The sequence below is a fragment of the Rhea americana genome, unplaced genomic scaffold (assembly GCF_003343005.1).
Source record: "Rhea americana isolate MKP2758 unplaced genomic scaffold, rheAme1 scaffold_26, whole genome shotgun sequence".
Classification (NCBI taxonomy): Eukaryota; Metazoa; Chordata; class Aves; order Rheiformes; family Rheidae; genus Rhea; species Rhea americana.
Window position 1 is genome coordinate 145,379 of NW_028186379.1, and position 19,294 is coordinate 164,672.

Below are 19,294 nucleotides of genomic sequence, written 5' to 3' on the forward strand. Positions count from 1 at the left end.
CGGCCGCGGCCCCGCTGCGCCTCACGGCGCTCGGTCTCTCTCCTAGGCCTGCTTCGCCTCGCTCGTGAGCCAGGACTACGTGAACGGGACGGACCAGGAGGAGATCCGCACCGGTGCGGCTGCGGCGCGCGCGCCCCGGGGGGTTGGGGCGGCGGCGGCGGCCCGGGCTGTGCTTTGTGCCGTGCGGGAGGTTGTGTCAGCGCTCGGTGCGAGCGCCGGGACGCGACCACGAAGCGGTGCGCGAGGGGCGCTGGTGAGAGGTCGGCGGGGGAAGACCTAGACAGTTCGGCAGCTGTGCTTGAAAACTTGTGGGWCACGTACATGTGTGGGAGATGCAACTAACACAGGGTTGATATAATGGAAAGGTGGTTTTTTTTTTTTTTTTTTTTTTTTTTTAAAAAAAAAAAACTTATGAATACTCTTGGAAGTGTACCTTTTCCTGAAAAATATCTCCGGCCTGACTCAGGTTCCCATTCAAAAGCAGCATAAATGCTTGTGAAGGCTACTTTATTCTGTATACTGGGTTATATTCATATGCTGGAGTGGGACTTTTTTTTTTCTTAATCAAAGCCAGAATGCATAATTTAGAAAGGTAGAATAGTCTTCTAAATATGTCCACATTTGAGAACTGTACAGTGAGTTTGTTGTTCAGGCAAGTGGTGAAATGCTTGCTTTGTTTAGCCAAGTCCCAGAAAATGTTTTATTGGTCTTTATTGTTGTAAAAGCTGTAAGAAAACTTTTATAGGGGAAAAAATGTTTTCTTGCACCTTTAAAGAAAGTTCTAAAAGTTTGCAGAGCAACATTTTATACAAACACCTAATATATATTCTGTTTTTAGAAGAACATGTACCATGAAAATTAATTTTAGTAAACCTTATGATTTTCTTTCTAGAAGAAAAATATTTTTAATAACATGCACAAAACTACTTATAACAGTCTGATAACTTCTTTTCTGGAATCTCTTTCAATTTTGCTACTGCATGTTTAGGTGTTGATCAGTGTATCCAGAAATTTTTGGATGTTGCAAGACAAACAGAGTGTTTTTTCCTACAAAAAAGACTGCAGCTATCTGTCCAGAAACCAGAGCAAGTAATTAAAGAGGTAAGTTTAAATTAATTTGTCTATGTTGTACCAGATAAGCTGYTGTACCAGAACAGTTAGATCGCCTCATTCACATTAATTTTGGGTTTCTATGTTAACATAGCTCTCACCATCAACCTGAAGAAGCTGGATACATGCTCTTCTTGGAACACAAATATGAATAATGTTTGTTTCTTCAGATCAACTAACTAGTTAGTCTAATTTTGCCAAAAGTTATAATCTCTCTGAAACTTGTGATCTATGGGACCTAGTGCATTCATGATGCTTTATCTCTGTTTAAGTGCTTGCTTTTTCACTGTTAGAATCCCCATGAGATTAGTTTGAGAACTTGGACTAAAAACATGACAGGGTCTTTATATGAGRTTGTTATTATGAATACTGTCTATTTACTAATACGTATTTTTTCATCCATAGGATGTTTCAGAATTAAGAAATGAATTGCAGAGAAAAGAAGCATTAATTCAGAAGCATTTAGGTAAACTACGACACTGGCAACAGGTCCTGGAAGATATCAGTGTACAACACAAAAAACCTGCAGAAATGCCTCAAGGTCCATTAGCTTACCTAGAACAGGCATCTGCTAATATTCCTGCTCCAATGAAGCAAACGTGACCTTTACGTATCTGAAGAATATTTTGAACAGTGCAAAGTGGTGTTGCCATTTCTACTTTTTCTCATTTTTGTATAATGTAATTTGTACTGCAGATATAAATAGTTAAGACAGAGAATTGAACCAAATAAATTATCCTTTTTGCAAAAATATGGATTGATTTTATATTTAAATGGAAAGCATGCAGAGCTTTTATGTTTTCTTGCAGAATGTTTCCCAGAATGCATCCTGTCCTTTCTTGAAAGGGTGACCCCAGCTTTCCTCTAACTGGATTTTGCTAGTATGTTGCAAATACTTGCAAAGATTATCATCATTTTGTGATCCTGGAAAAATACTGTAAAATCATCCTTAAATAACAYAGCAAGAGCATCCTTTTATTTGTCTGTTCAGCTCAGCTCAAGAGTGTGCTTTTTTTTGAATGAGTCAGTTGTTTCCCATGGGCTCTCACTTATATTGTGAAGGGGTCTTGGGCTATGAAAACTTGATTCTTTTTGGATGAAGTGAAACCGCAAAATGCACCCTGGAGGTTATGTAATGCACTCCCAATGTTAGCGGTGGTCTGTTGATGTCAAGCTAGGGTAAAGTTGGTGCAAAATACAATTTTCTTTCCCCTCTCGCCACAAAAGATTACTAAGTGTGGATGTTCGGTCATCAGCACTGTTTCAGTCTACAGAATCTTTCTATTATGGAGCACTACTAGTAATACAGATTCTGGAGGTCTTATTGACAACAAATGTTGACAGATTGCCTAAGGTAATTTATTTATGCATATCTTCTTTTAGCACCATTCCTCGCTAGCACTGAGTTGGCAAGCATGATGTAACAAAGCTAGTCCTTCACTCACTTTGAATTTAGGAAAGCATAAGAACAATACTGAGATTAAATGTCCAAATATGCAGCTTCCATGAATTTGGAACTCTAAAAGTATCAGTCTGACTCAGACTTCAGCATTACAGCACTATTTTGCAAACATACAAAGGGGAATTTACAAGCAAGTTTTAATATTCATACTTACATATTATCCTGATTTATCAGGATGATTTTTACATGCATTGAAACACAACAGGAATCTTGCTTTGCAACACTATATAAAACAAGGAAATAGTTTTATTAATCTAACTAGAAAATATTTCTTAAACAGCCTGCTATAAACATGCTATTCTTGGAGGTATACCACATGCTGTACAGCATAAAATCAGTTTAACAACTATTCAAGCAAAAAACTTATATAAGCTGAAATGATTTTAGACAGCTGATGAAACAAATGTGTAAACTTAGAGAAATCACCTACAGACGTAAGGTGTTTCTTCAGCTGGAGCCAGACTGACAGACAGGAAGTATCTGAGAACAAATCACATATTTAATGTAATTGTGAGGGTCATGTTCTCTTGATTATAAAATCTGATAACAATATCTACAATTTTGCACTTCCTGCATTTTTTATACAGGATGTTAAAAAACTGCCTTTTTTACAACATCCATGCCTGTAATTTCATGGTAATTAGATGTAAGAGAGTACAGTTGTTCCTAATAATATATTTTGAAATTACATATTTTTTTCTTCTAAATCATATATTGGACTATCATTTCCTAAGAGGAAAAGGAAACATCTTTTTTAGTAATTCTGAGTACTATAGGAACATATATTCCTTGTTTTAAAAGGAAAAGTATTTAGTAAACCATTCTTGATGCTGAGGGATTCGCTTTTGGTCATCTTTGGTTTGCAGTGCTTCATTGKTGTGTGTCCTGTGCAGACAAATAAGCATTAGTATCATTTATAATCTTACTAACGTTTAATATATTTCCTGCCCCACCCCACCCCTGGAAAAAGCCACAAATCCATGGATTTGTGCTTATGTGAGCTGGATGATGCCAAAAGGAGCCCACTGCAGTTCCTACTGGCATCTGAGCTAACCAGGTAACTGGACTAACAGTACTGGTGTAACACAAAGGAAAGTATGAAGTGGGGCTAAGCAGCTATGGAGAAGTATTTGGACATAGTTCTTCATTTGGTTTCTCAAAAAATAAATGGATGCTTCAAGAATGTGAATTAAAAACCCAACTGCCATTCAATCTTAAAAAAAAAATACTAAGTACATAGTACATGAAGTGTGGATTAAAAATCTGGATAAAGTTTTATTTGAAACTAAAAGATTTATCTAAATATTAACTGGTTTTATAATTTATCCTATAACCTATTCCCTGATTTTTCAGCACTCTGATCCTCTTTTATATTAATTTTGGTTAGATTATAGGGCTAATTCATAGTTTCACTTATTATTTATTTAAAAGAGTAAGTATCAGCCCAGCTGCTCAATGCCCCTGCACATTTCCCTTTAAGATACAACCCTGACTTGCCTTGGCAGTCATCCGGYGTGAGACAGAATGCTTTTATCTTTAAGATGTAGGAATTGTCAAACAGGATCAAAGCCAGTGTCCTGGGCACTGTCCCTGTGAGCAGCTGGCACTGCCTGCCTTCATGGAAGGAGCTTTGCAGCATGCAATTTACAGGATAACTAATCATCTCCACTAGGAGCTACGCGAGAGGGCATGCTTTTGTCTTGAAGCAGAGTGGTAATGTTTTCACATTTACCATTATAACTTTGCATAATGTTGTTAATCATGTAAATTTTTAACTGTCTTGAAGAGTCAGTGATTACTGCCTACTTGTGCAGTAAGATCTGGGTCTATCTGCAGAGAACTGAGCATGTGGGATTCATTGCAGGCCAGGAACCTACATCATTTTTTATTTCCAAATATTAAACATACTTGAATACCTAAAAAATTCTAAGTGCTAATTAGTTTATCATCTTCAAGTCACTCAAAATGGACAAGTACCTCGCGGTGGCAGTGCTGATAGACTGTGCTGCTAGATAGCCCATTCTGAAGCAGCCAGGACTCTGGTCTAAGCTTGTAGATTTTGGTATTTGAGGAGCACTTCTTTTCGATCTCAAGTCACAGTTGAAGAAGCTCTTTGCGTAGGAAGCTAAATTCGGAACACTGACGACACGGCTGGGCACCTCATYCATTTTCTTCTGCTGCATTTTATCATTACAATAAACTGCATTACACATGCATTTTCTCACACTTAACACTATAAAAATTMAACAGTATTTCATTCCCAGACATCCTGTGAGGAACATCCAAAAATGAAGGTTCACATTTTTTCTATAGGCATTTAAAATAAATCCTCTCTCAGGGTATGCTGTGAGCATCAATGAATTAGGTGGGTCCAGTTCAAACAAGTTGTGTTAAGTTTATAAATGCATCAAAGCTGATAGCTTTGCAGTGGTACTGAGAGCTAAATTTCCACCAGCTTGCCCTCACTTTTTTCCTTGACTCCTTACAGACAGTATAATACTATCCAGTGGGACTGGAATGACAAGAAGCAAATCCTGGRCAGCCCAAATTCAATTCATAATTTTGTTTGATGCATGCAATACCCCAAATAGCAACTCCCAATTATCTACAAGCAATCGCTGTGGTTATCCCAGTGAAAGACCAAGCTCTTTTGAGGGGGTCTAGTGTTTTATAACTGCTTACATACTCCTGAGCATCTGCTTATAGATTTCTACTGAATTTATATTACATTCAGCACTTGATTGTGGGTTTGTTTACTGGAAAGAATTCTTCTGAATTCATCATCATATAAAATGAAGAGGACCTTTATTATCAKGAAAATGATATCTGTATGATTGAAATAGCAATAAAATATCATGATTTGCAATTATAATTGAATTGTCTGTCTTACCTTCATGGAAGGAGTCAAACATCCCAGATTAGGGTTGAAAGAAAATGATCGATTCCTGTAAGATTCAGTGTTGGCTGAAAGTGAATGCTGAAATTTTCTTCCTTCCTGAGGGGAGATAAAGCTGTATGTGTCTCCTTGCTATAGAAATACACATTTGTCAAAATATTCCAAAGCAGAATGAAATTACCAATCATAAGCAGTGAATGGAGCCTGTATATGCATTTATATATAAAAGAAAAATCTCACCACCAGCTGCTTGATAATCTTTTCTCTCTCACTTATTTTATCTTGCAGGSAGCTTATAAGGTGTATATCTTCTGGTCTGGACTCTTGCCTTCTTGGCTTGTCTTCTAATCCTTTAAGTCTGTGCCGAAGAAAGAATGCAAGCCWGGAAAACTTCCTCAGACCAGGTTCAAGAGATACCTGGGCCACATGCTAACATAAATTCAAAAATATTATTATAAATTCAAAAATATAGGGACATAGTCAAGCCTTTTTGATAAAACAATATTTTTTAAAAATGGGCATTATATATGTATATGTATATATAAAAAACACAGAAGTGTAGACTGCTGCAGAATTCCAAAATAAATTGCCTGCCTAGTGAAAAATCTAGCCCCTGGTGTAAAATATTAACAAGCTTGCACATCATATTRCTAGTCTGGTTTTCTAAGGTAAAAAGACATATGTCACACTATCTGTGCATGTCTGTAATCCTGTCTGYTCTCTTCTCTAACTCAGTAAGTTTAGAATCCACAGGCTAATTTAAACTATATTTGATAGAGGCTTCAGAGACACTAAATTACTGCAGCCTTTATGAAAAGAGAGGCTTGGATGGACTGCTTGGAGAGGCTGCTCTAGTGAAGCCTCTGAGGCAAAACCTGCTCTGCAAGTCCAGCTCTTTAAATGCTTTAATCTGGGGGGGGGGAGGGAGAGAACTTAGACCTTCTTAGAGATGACAGTGTTGCCACATGAGAAAGCAAGTTGTTATTTCATCAGCTGAGTTTGAGAATTCTGCTGGGTGAGACCCTGAGTGCTATGAAGTTCAGCTGCCATACTCGGAAGTGTATTACAGAATATGAAACACRAGGCTTTTTGGTGAGGGAAACATTTTCAAGAGAAAAAAAATCCTCTCAATCTTGATTTAGTGTATCTATCTCAGAATTCAGATAAAAAGATAAAAGCATTTGAATGGTCTGAGATCTGCCTAYGTGCAAAGAGGTTTCTTTTCCAGGGATATGCTGCACAGTTGGGGTAAGAGGAAAGGAGAAGACTGAAAACAAGGATTCCTGTACCGTCTGAAGCACCTCAGAATGACTAACCTCCAAAGAATGCTGCAAAGTGTATCTATTTTCCTGAGTTAGTGGTGGTTGTAGTTGGGAATACCCTGGGATATTTGCAAGGGAGTGAGAATGCGCAAGAGCTTAACCTCAAAGGTGCTACTCAGCTGAACAGAATTAGGTCCAAGATCATGAATTAAGGACTCYGATATCATCTGTGACAGAGATGATTATACATTTTATAAAACTGAACATAAGTGCAGGGTATAGTTTGGCATTAAATAAACTGTATATTGCTTTACATTAAACAATTTTCACAGTTTATTAACATATATCTGGGCCCTGTTATGTCTGCAAAGGAAATACTTGTGCACTTCTATTTCAGCATTTATGATATCCCACCACGTAATAAAATATATATATATATATATATATATATATATATATATGTATCAAATATAGTAAGGACAATAATTACAAACAAAACTCATTGCAAATACAAGCCACAGCTTATTTAAATGACTTACTCAGTCTCTAAGGAGAAAATCTTTGCTTGAAGATGTGCCTGAGTGCTGCTGAAATCAGATAAYGTATTTTCGATTTCCTTCTGGTGTTCTTGTTTCAGTATGTCGAGTTCTTTTTTATGCTTGACTTTGAGGTCTTCTATCAGTAGCCTTTCAGATTGGTATTAAAATAGGTCTGAATTCTCAAATGCTTTAGTATTAGTTTATTATCATTGATCAAAGCATGCAGTTTTGAAGTCTTTTATTCACAACAAAGGCAGTTAACTGGGCTAAACTTCAGGCATCTGCTTGCTGGTTTAACTTTGACACTTGAGTTGCAGTCTGAAGCAGAATCACACTAACAGAAAGGAAGGGGAAGTTACTTGGACAAGAAATGCTTGTCCTTCAACCTTTAGGAAATAGAGGGTCTGTTTTATATGGTGCTATTATCTAGTTTGTACATTAATCTTGACAGTCAAATGTGACAATGTATTGTGGGAACTTACTTATACTAGGCAACATTATTTTGAAATCTCTGGGATTTTAAGATAAGGCTTTCTGATGCTAYTTTTCATGACACCACAGCACTCTACTTATCTACCATCCTAAAAATAAATATTAAAAAACATATGTAACAAAGCCTGTAACAATGCCTTTAAGTACAACATTTGTCTTAAGCAGACAACACATTTTGAAAGATATGCCATTTAATTAACACAGCCAACTGAAAATTAAAAAATGTCRGACCTTTTGTGAGTCTAGCCATAACTTTGCTTTCTGATATAAACCCCCAAACCAATGGGCATTTACTGAAGAATCATTACGAGCTTGCTGCCTTTTGTTTGCTAATGTTTTGTTGAACTCTGGAGAACTCGCTACAAAGAGCCCATACAGATGTGAAAGTCAGCAGCAATTAACAATTGTAATTTTTCACAAAAAATAATCTGTTTACCTCTTCAGGTTTTTAAAATATGTAATTCTAAGCTCTAGACTTCCATCAGCTGGAGGCATATTGCCCGACAGTAGCTGGTATCATGGCCCTGGCTGTTAAAGCTATCACAGAGTCCCACYGAGTACGTCTGTGGCATCCTCAGGGGTCCCTTTTAGAGTCAACAACCCACTGCTTTCAGCTAYGGACAGTGGGTTTAAACAGCTGGTATCTATTCTCAGAGACATCTACATTTTTTTAGTAGCTCTTCAATGTATTTTGAGTTTGTTTTTCTTTTCCAATCCCTTTCAAATAAGGCGGACAATAAGTAGCTTTTTCAGGTAAGTCCTGTGGGACATATTTTACTGGACATATTTGTCTGTGATACGTAACTGAGCAGTTTAGTTCAAACACTTATTATGGCTGGAGAAAGAAATGTGATACTACTGCTTCTGAAAAACTCACAACCTCTAAAATGATTATCTGTAGAAAAAACAGATTCTGCCACTCATCACATTTAGAATACCTCTGGTGCTGTCACTGTTAGTAACTCTCTAGACAGTACTGTAAAAGTGGGAATTTAAGGCAAACCTTCTGTGCTGTTTCTCCCTGTCCTGAAGCTGTGCAGCTTCTTGCTTCTGTGACTCCAGCTCTGCACTGAGTAGTTCCATTGCATCCTTCAGAAGTAAATTCTCTTTCTTAAGACCAGAAACTTCATGCTGACTTTTTTCCAGTTCCTCATGAAGAGATCTGATCTGGCTCTGGCTACTTCCTTCCTAAGAAAAAGGCCAAATTTGATTATTCACAGGCCCTTATTATTTAACCAGAAGAAYGCATTGGACTTCTGTGCATAACTGATTTGCAATTCTATCTGCAAGCCAAAATATGTGATCAGTACGTCCTCAACATGTTTTATATTCTCCATAAAATATATTTTAGGGTAACATTCATTCATTTACTTGTGAGGTAGATTATGATCTTTAAATGGAAAAAAAAATCTACCCATATGCAGAAGTTCATAAACAATGCTAACATTTTAAAGTGTGATATAATGGATAGAAACCCCTTCCATTTCTGTAAGAGCATCTGTATCTTAGCACTACACGACAAAGAAGCAGAAATTGGAGACTTGCCTGTTGCTTCTTCAGTGTTCTCACACTCCTCAGCTCTGCTTGGAGATCTTCTATTTGTTTTTTGAGACTAGCGCACAATGTCTGCTGCTCAGAAAGTTCCATCCTTAGAGATCCTAATAACAGTAAGACAGACTACCATCAAAGAAGTCAAAGGCCAGATGGATGGAAGGGTAGATGTAGACAAAGTAGATGAAGACACTAATACATTACATTTTGCTTTGACCCTCAATTCTTTTGCCATTGAGTATAATAAATATAATTGTGAAAAAAAAAGAAATTCACAAGATCTCTGGTAAAATATAGGTCTTCTGTTACTAGTCAAATAACTCATTTGAGCAACAGTAACCAGATACTGGGCTCAGAACAGGAATCAGAGGGGAAATTCTGTCCATTGCTTTGCAGACTAAATAATAATTGCTTCTTCTAAGATTGACTTTACTGGAGCACCTACACCTTTCCTTGCCAAGACCACTGGTGGTTCACAGAAGGCCATAAGGCAGACTCTGTAAAGCTCTGCCYGTGTCAGAGAAATGCAGCACTTAGGCAAACAGATCTCTGTCACATACAGAGATATACATATGCACACTGTATGTGTATAATGGGTACAAGTTTGGAGATGGATYAGGTAGAAGGTGAAACAGGGCTTTCTCTCTGATTCTTTCAGCAACTTTTCTTGAGGAAGCAGAATATAATTTATCTGTTGAACATAAAARCTTTAGGTAGCAACAGATCTTTCTAGCAAATTTGAATTACTAAGAAAAGTCAAGGTTACATCACTCAGCAGAATCTAGTTTATATTTAAAGTACTTTTGCATTGTAATTTTTAATTTTTAAAAAAATATAAATGAGCTTTAATAACATGTGTTCAAGCCTGGAGATATTACAGGTTCTGGTAGTGCAGTGTTCTATTCAGATCTGAACAGGTTAGGGAACTTCATTCTTTGTAAACCAAATAAACATGTATGGAGTTACTGATCTCCACTGCAGGACTCAGTAGATTAGACTTCATCCACATATAGTAATTCTTCATACAGGAAAAAAAGAAAGAAAAGACATATATTCTGACTATGATATTCCAATTCAATATATCTGTTAGTGCATACTGTGTACTTGACTACTCTTTCAGCAGCTCTCTGCTGCTGACAGCTGAGAGCTARGTTAACAAAGAGTAACAAGTGTGTGCTGCTGAAATTGTAGAGTATGAGAAAGGAGATTCCCACAGACCTGAGTTCCCAGAAGTGGGGGAAGAAAATGAATGGGATAAAAGTCAGTCCTTATCAGCATATAATCAAGCAGTAGGAGATGTGTATGACATGAGACATTATACCTAGCAACAGAGTTTGCTCTTTCTGTATCTGCTCCAGTTCATCTTGTAATTCTTTTTTTGCTTTCTCTTCCAAGGTTTGCATTTCCAGCTTATGAGACTGATGTTGGATCTTGAAAGTCTCATTAAATTCCTTTTTCAAACGCTCTTCTGCCTCCTGTAAGCAAACCTCCCCCCAGAAAACAAAGGAGTTGGAGCCTATTTATCATTTTGTTATTTTAATGTCAGGTTGAATCTGGCCTCACCATCACTTTAAATGACATTTCATCAAGACAAGAACAAAAACCAAGCTGAAATAAAAAAATAAAACTTAACATGCAGGAATTCTCCCAAATCCACTAGATTTGTTGTATATCATGAAATAATAATGTTGACATTTATGCACTATTTGGCATTATTAAGATATTTTATTATTCAGCACACAAAGCCCCAGATTTGACCTGCATGTCATTAATTATCACTTTATGTCAGACAAATGCTTTCATCTTTCCTTTATCTTTCTTGCGTAAATCTTCCATTGTCTGTAGAAATGCTCATACAGTATAAAGCATAGGGCAACCTTATGGTTGCTTTGTAAGTAAACTCTGATCCTCTGTTTTATTACCACCAGCTTACTCCTTCAGTATGGTTTTATGAGTTTAAATTCAGGATTTTCTTCTGAATATATAAACAAAAGATTCAATTATTGTTAGGGTGGTTTTACTACATACATTTTAAAAGGAGGTTTTTCCGAGGATGCGTGATTTCAACATGGACATGTGAACTTCAAGTCACAATCACACATAGATTTTTTTTAATTGATTTTTTTTCCTCAAAAGAGCTACTTCCTTTAGAAGAACATAGAGCAAGAACCTCAATATATTACATTAACATTTTTTCATTGAGATAAATCCATTTGAACCTTTAAAAGCTTTGGTTATCCATTTACAGAATTGATTTCTTGAAGGTATCTTTAAGCTAATATACATCATTATACATGTGTATTATACTTCATGTAAACTATTCTAGGCATAAATGAATAAAGTATGATAAAGAAAAAAAAGAGTCTTGTTAGTAGTACACTTAGGCATCCTCTTGTATTTCTGAAACAAGTGAGCAGATAGAAGAGCTTGTATTCATCTCAGCCTAAATGCATAAGGCAGCCTATATTATTCGATGCAACTATTTCATCCAAACTGTGGTATAAATTAAAAAAATAAATATTTATTTAAAAAATCCTGAAGATGATGACCTCTCAAAACCACAGGATAATTCATTATATTCAACAATGGCAACTCATCATTAAGATAACTGGAAATAACTGAATTTTGAAAATCAGCTCTTAGCTAAGATGATTTATCCCACATCTAAGATTTTTTTTAAMCAGTAGCTTGTAAACTGACCTTGAGTTCCTGATTTTTACTTTTCTCCAATATTTTTAAGATTTTTTGATGTGATGACTCCAGTTGAAGTTTAACATTCTGGTTTTCTTTAATGGTGTTGTGAAGATCCTGCAAAAGCTTCTCTTTTTCTTTGTTGGACTGTAGCTCATGTTTCTTCAGAGACTCTTTGAAATTAYTTCCTTGTTGGTCTAATATTTGCTTCAGCTGAGCCACCTTCCAGAAAAATAAGTCAGCAAGATAGGATTAATGGTTACACTCACAGCAAAGAGGAACAACATACATTTGAGTACATTTTATGAACCTGTGCTGCTCTATGAAAAACAGGTAAGATGCTTGTTTTACACAAAGAGCCCTTTGTTTCAATGAAGAACAGCTAATACATTTGGATAGCTAATGTATATACTCAGAATGGTTTTAGTCAACTGAAACTATTAATAAATTAATTTTTAAAACTAAAATTATTCATGGTGACATTTTAAAGCAAGAAGCTTTGAATTCTTGCTTTAAACATTAAGCAATGTTAAAACATTTTAACATTTCATTTAGAGATTTAACTTGAATTAATTTTTAAAATGGCAAAAAGCCCTCCAATTAAACATTTAATATTGATTAAAATCTATCATTTAAAGGTTCTCTTGAATTTTCTTTAGCCTTTCTCTTTCTCTTTGATTATTGAACAAAAATTCAGTTATTTGCACATCTCTAATGATTATTTCAAATGATTGACTAGAAAAAYAGCTCCTACTACACAATATTTTGAAGTATTAGAAGCAAGAAAGATATACCGGTTTTACATTTCTTTTGGGATGCAAACATCCTTCCAGAGAGAATCTGGCAAAACAATGACATCCCTTTTGCATATACTGCCTGTTGTCCATCAAGTAATTTTCTTAAAATATTTCTTTTCAAATCATCTCCATCTCATATGTACAGTCCATAGTTCAGCTTGCACARTAGGCAGGGCACAGACGAGGAGGCAGGTTTAAAACTTTTTGTCATACTGGAGCTATAACACTGCAGAGTCCATTTATAAAGCAGTATACTAGAACTATGGAAAACAGGAATTCTGCACATYGCGCCTCAGGCTGACGTTTTATTCTTCCGCCTCTTAACATAATTACTAAACACAGTAGATACTTCTATAATAGCTATCGCAAAAGGTATCTCTTTATAAGAATAATTTTTTTTGTTTTGGGAAGCTTTTTTGGTGAGGAATGAGTCCATTCCCTTTATTATTTGCTAGGTTTTCTAAATTTTCAGCACAAATTTAAATTTTCCATTCTTCTTAAATTTACCATTCCAAACATCATAACCGTGAACTGCTAAGAAACTGCCTTCTGCATCAAAGGCGCATGCATACTTTATAAGGTCAAGTAGGGTTGTTGCTGCTGTACCTGGGCATCTAAGTCTGCCTTTTGGCTGTGCCATTCCTCTTGCAAAGTCTTTATGTCTCTTGCCTTTTCTTTTTGTGAGCATGWGAGAGAGGATGGCATGTCTTCCATTTTTGATATACTTGTATTTTCCAGCCTTAGAGAAACAGAATTCAAACTATGAAAGGGAGATGTTTGCTTCCTTACAATTCCATATGGCATTATAAATGATTTAAATGAGGCTACACACCTCTCACAGGATGGAACCTGCAGCTCCATCCTATTTTTGCCTCTATACTAACACATGTTTTTCCCCTCTTTTTCAGTGTCGCCTTCACTTTTTATGCTAACTGCAGATAATTTCAAATACTTGTCAGCTGAAGAAGCATTATAACTTGTAGCTAGCTACATAGCTGCATGTAGATTCAGCTGCACACTTGCTCTTTCTCATGCAGCTCCACAAAAGCCGGATGCAGATTTACTAAATGGGCTAAGGCATCTATTTTCTTCCATGTTTCATTTTCGCAGTACCTTCCAGTATATTCCGTGCTATGCAACAAAAAAGCTGTGCAAAGCCTCTCGTTAACATCATGGCTGCAACTAGCATTGCACTAGCCAAAGGGRGATGCTAATGCGCTCTGCCAGATCCCCCCAGCAACTGGGAAAACCAGCTCCTCATGGCTAAATGTACTCCCTCACGTATGTCGTGGCTCAGTTTTTTCTCACGTTGGCTAARCACGTCGACTCCTCTCCTTCAAGGGATGCAGGCGCTCCTTTCCCTCTCCCTCAGGCTCTTCCTCACTCCCAGATGGGCCACAGCTCTTACCCAAGTATTCTCTATGCCCATACTGTTCTCATAGGTTGCAAGCACAGACCTGTGCTCTGAAGGCTCAAAATGCTGTAACCCACAGAGCCCAGCATCAACTCCCAGGGTTTCAGCAGCTTTTGGAGAAAGAAAATTCTGTAGCACTTTATGACCACAACCTTCAACTGCATTGTACCTTGACTTGTTTTCACTTCTAGTCTTGCTTTGTGCTTTTACAATTTCTTGGCATCTGCTCCCTTCTCTCTGTAATTTATAAAAGTCTGTATGTCCCAGAAACAAATCCTGATATTAAAAAAAAAAAATGAATGGGAAACTTCGTTTTGGATATACCCACATCTTAGGAAGAGTTATTTCTACATTATCCATATCCTTTTGTACTATCATATGCAATCAAATGAGGGCCAGAAAACATCATTAAAAGATGCTATTTGGTTTGTGGGTTGTGTATTATTTTCAGCGAAGTACTTGGGTTCAAGGAATATAAGATGAAGATATTTTGTTTCTGTGCAAGGAAGATTCATGTGAAGCACGAATGATCACAAACTTCATTAGCTGTGGAGATAACTTAAAACCTGTTATTTGATCAAGCACATGTATCATGAGAATTAAATAACTTTCTTTACTAAGTCTGGTTTCTGCACCTCTGTAGGCCAGCTACAGGAGAGAGTAACTGTTCCATCTTTGAGTAGGTTTACAGCCGCAGGACTGCTGTTCCTACACACAAATCAATATACTGCACATTTAAATAAATTTTGTCCTTCTGTTCAAATACACAAGCCAGGCTCCTGTCTCCAGCTAATCAGTGCTGGCCGTTACTGATCATCACTGACAATGTATTTCAGTTCCCTCTGAACCCCCCTGTAAGGGCTTGCTCACAAAGGGCCATACTAGTATTATAACTAATGTGGCTTGCTTTTACCAAACGGGGCAATAGGCTATGTTTGAACTCGCCAAGCTCCTCAGCAGTATTACTAACAACTCACATGTTCAGTGATCTACAACAATATCTGTAATTTAGACATGACAGAACTCTGCAAGCAAAGACAAATCTCGGTAAAATACGCTTTAAACAGAGCTGCCAGCTGGGGCAGCTAACTGTTTACTATTTGCTGGCCAAATCAAGGAATCAATAAAACTTCTATTCAAATCAATYCAAAAGAAACATTTCTGAACATACATTTCAAAATGAAAAATTAGAATGTGTTTCTTTCAGGTTAATTCAATGTTTTGAAAACTTAAATTATTTCATCAATTTTTGAAAGAGAAATGGTTTTATTAACAGAACACACTTAACACACAAGTGAAGAAATAGCAACAGGAGACAGTAGCTCATTCTTTAATAACCTGTAACCCAGTGACAAAGTAACTCCTTGAATGGTGAGAAAGCTAGCAGAAGGAAAAAAAAAATAAAATCAAGCTCAGGTTTCCCACATGTCATGGGAATTCTAGGTAGGTAAATAAAAATAAAACAAACATTCCTCCACCCAGCATTCTGTGAATCAGATCCTTAATTTTGTTCTTTAAGTGCCAGAAAAGGAAATATTAGTTTAGCYATTTCTCAAACAATTTCACATCAACATAATATTTTTTACTTTCACTGAAGTTTCCAGTAAGATTGATTTGAATTAACAAATTTTGAAAAAGCAACCAGCTTGGGCTACCCCAAACGGCAAGTTTAAACTAACAAATGATCACTAGAAATCACTAACTCAACTCTGTCACTAAGGAGGCATTAGCAATCAGGGGCTTATATAAGCAGAAAAACTGCATTCACATTGCTGAAATCTATACATGTATATCATACTTTTCCAGTTCAGTATTTATTAAATACCTAGAGAAATCTGGAAATAAATTCAGCCCTCTGTCTTGTCACCAGGCCTCTACCACTCGCCTAATGTATCAAAGATTCATCCGTTCGGGGAACTGAAGTGTTGGTTGGATAAGGGGCTGACAGAAGGGAATAGTTTTCAATTTTTGACCTTGCCAAAGAGAGAATAGTAGTGACAGCACACCACAATCCGACCGCCCTACGAATCACCATAGGTGGCTTGTGCTGGGGCAGACTGTCCAGGCGCACGATGTGGGGTTTACCGAGTGCAGCGCCCTTGGCAAGGGGGGCTGCACAGTCCCTGCACCCCCAGTGTGCCCGCCGCAGACCTGCCTCGAAAAGCTGACAGGGTGTCTCCGGCTAGCTTCTTCAGGACAGCTGCACRTAGCGCGGCGAAACAAAAGGGAGACAGAGAAGCACAGCCTAAAATTATTGTCCCTTAGTTAAGCATAAACAATATACGCTGCGTGTGTGGGACACTCCTAGTACTACGTTCAAGTGAAAGCACAGAAAAGCTAACGGGAAAAGATACTGAAAGCCATACAGAAATCACGTTTTCAGTTCTGTTTACCCTAATAGCCTGTGCTATACAGATRTTCAAAGAAAGACCTGCATAAGACCCTAAACAATGTGATCTAGTTTTGAATTTAGCTCCACTTTAGGCAAGGGTTTGAACTACATGGTCTTCAGAGGTCCCTTCCAATCTAAATCATAATATTATAATGGTCCAGTCTCCAATAGCTTCTTGGCTTTTTCCTTCGTGTCATCCAATTAAATATAAGGAAATTTTTTGCTTGAATGAACAATTGAAGAAAAATTGCTAACTATTTTTGTTAGTAAAAAGCGTATTATTTGTCTTCAATGCTTCTGTGTGATGGGATCTATCTGTGGCCTGGATACACTTCCAGAAAAGGCAGATGCCAGAAAACCTTTCTTCAGCCACTTGCCAACCATACCTTGGTTTCCAGACCTGCTGCAATTTTTGTTTATGATTTTCTGAAAAATAAATAACCGGTGAGATCTTGTGATCTGATCAAATATCCACCTGGTTGTATTTACTTCCTCTTAGTCCCTATTGAGCGCAAGCCAACGTTTTCGTATACAAAGAAAAGGGAACACTGAACTTTTCAGGCACTACAGTTCCTTACAAAACTAACCTTTGATGCAAAACAGTTAATGCTGCATGGTCCCCTGTATCAGCAGGTGTAATATGGACTAGCATTATTATATTCAACAGTGTATTTTTTATGGACTTTCTGAAAGTAAATGGGTGAATAGACTTTAAAATGAAAGCGCCAAAATGGTAGGCTGCATTTTTTCCAGTAAGAAAAATTGGAAATAGGGAGAAAACCTGCTCAGAATAGTTCTTTCGAAAATTAAATACTCATCTAGGCAGGGAAAAATGAAAAGAGGCATATATAAATGTCAACTGCAGTCACAATGTTATTAACCTTCCAGACTCTCTTTATAGACAATTACTGGTTCAAAGCATTGCTAATATGAAGTATAAGATCACACTGACTGGAAATAGATTGAGCTGTAAATTGGTAGCATAAGAGAACATAGTGTAGGCAAAATCAGATGGAAAAGTATTTCTAAAAATGTTAATTTTTCAATAATGTGAGGAGAAAGACCTCACAAAGATACTAGGCATAAAACTCTGTCATGAATCCTGCTATTTCTAACATGTGAGAAGTTAAGAAACAAAACTTTTCATCCTGTCAGGTTTCTTCCTCCTCTCTTTCAATCTGAAAGGCTTTCCAATCTACCACTGCAATTTTTTTGGAACATTTGGCAATATCCAGGCATTTTATTGCGGTTCATTACTTCAAAATACATTATTAAACATTTACATTACTAAAGTTTACATGAGTAAACTAACATTTAAGCCAATGAAACTATGCCAAGTCATATCAGTCAAGAATTTAATCTAGCTCATTTTACTATTAACAGGCCATAGAAACAGCAACATCGTATGATTCTGTTTTATAATTTCTTCCTGCTGCAAAACAAAACCTCTTGAAAACAGTATCTACTGTAGCTCCAATACCATTATTCRTTCACTTTCACCTACCAGAATTATATAAAGGGGTCTTAAAGATGCAGCTAATATCTATCCAGAGTATAAACTCTAGGCAACAGTATTTTTGGAGGCGCTACTGAATTCTTTYCAAATTTATGTTATGCTTATGGGTTATGTTTGCACTTGCCTTTTCTTAAGGTGGCTAATTCTGTCTCCCACTGTCTTCCAAGTAAAGGAAAAAATGAACAGCCATTACTAATAGATGACAAATAAGATTTTAAATATTTCAAAAAACTCTCAAGTTTTATTCTTTTCTAACCATAATTACTATCCTTCTCTAGCGAAAGGTAGCTTCGTTCTTTTGAAGCAGCACCCCTCAGCCTCTGATWGTCCATGGGCAAAAATCCTGGGCAAATATCATGCTGTGCATGCCCCCATACTTGTCTCTCCCTTTTGACTTCTGCTTTGATTATTTTAATTCACTCTGATTGCAAGTACTATGAATACTTGAAGCCTAGCTTATGACTGCTCTCCCCTCTAAGTAAGTGTGAAATCTCAAAGGCAAGATCTAAAGTTAGAATCAGAGAGAATATTTTGACTTCTCAATGCACTGTTAGGTTGCTCGAGGCTGATTTCACATAAGACTTAAGATTGCCTTTAGTGTGTTACAAAGAGTCACCACATTTGAGAGTTTGTTCAGAGAGTCAAGATAAGGCACCCACATGCTACATGGTTTTACTCATAGTATGATCCTTTGACATCAAAACAGTAACATGTTATAAGAAGTAATAATAACAAAATAATGAAACTGTATTTTACTGTTGTCTCTAGCCTTCTTTCACAGTTACTTCCATTAAGTTCACAGTTAAGTAATTTCCTAAACTTAGGGCAATTCCTGACAGGAGGGACAGATGTAAACACACCAGGCATACCTGTACTGCTGCTGTGATTATCTGGTCTATGGTGGTACCTACGGACCTTCATCAAGGTTCTGGTAACTGCTGCATTAGCATTGTTCAAAGATACAACATGATAAGGTGATATCTGTCTTTCCATGTTATGTGCCTTGCAATTCCAGAATATCCTCTTTAACACATGTGGAAGAGATCCCATAGTGCAAAACAAGATACCGGAAGACTATAATGAACTAGAATTCAACCTACACAGGATCACAGATCCTTCCTTCCAAGGGACCAAACAGGTGAAATCAAATTTATTTATCCAGGCCAAAAAAA

The 19,294-nt window shown here is 36.9% G+C and overlaps 2 protein-coding genes across 2 annotated transcripts in view; one reads left to right on the top strand and one right to left on the bottom strand.

Moving 5' to 3' along the window:
- MED28 (mediator complex subunit 28) overlaps nt 1-1,861 on the top strand; it is a 2,681-nt gene extending 820 nt beyond the window's left edge. Inside the window, exons 2-4 of the mRNA XM_085307618.1 lie at nt 47-113; nt 989-1,101; nt 1,516-1,861. Coding sequence (XP_085163744.1) covers nt 47-113; nt 989-1,101; nt 1,516-1,713 — 378 coding nt within the window. The 3' untranslated portion in view covers nt 1,714-1,861. The remainder of the gene's footprint in view (nt 1-46; nt 114-988; nt 1,102-1,515) is intronic.
- A 1,412-nt stretch (nt 1,862-3,273) lies between these two features.
- Nucleotides 3,274-19,294, bottom strand: part of FAM184B (family with sequence similarity 184 member B) — a 45,529-nt gene continuing 29,508 nt past the window's right edge. The window contains exons 3-11 of the mRNA XM_085307486.1: nt 12,013-12,225; nt 10,634-10,787; nt 9,307-9,419; nt 8,765-8,949; nt 7,270-7,416; nt 5,709-5,826; nt 5,463-5,567; nt 4,550-4,749; nt 3,274-3,457 (exon numbers count right to left, since the gene is read on the bottom strand). Coding sequence (XP_085163612.1) covers nt 3,367-3,457; nt 4,550-4,749; nt 5,463-5,567; nt 5,709-5,826; nt 7,270-7,416; nt 8,765-8,949; nt 9,307-9,419; nt 10,634-10,787; nt 12,013-12,225 — 1,326 coding nt within the window. The 3' untranslated portion in view covers nt 3,274-3,366. The remainder of the gene's footprint in view (nt 3,458-4,549; nt 4,750-5,462; nt 5,568-5,708; nt 5,827-7,269; nt 7,417-8,764; nt 8,950-9,306; nt 9,420-10,633; nt 10,788-12,012; nt 12,226-19,294) is intronic.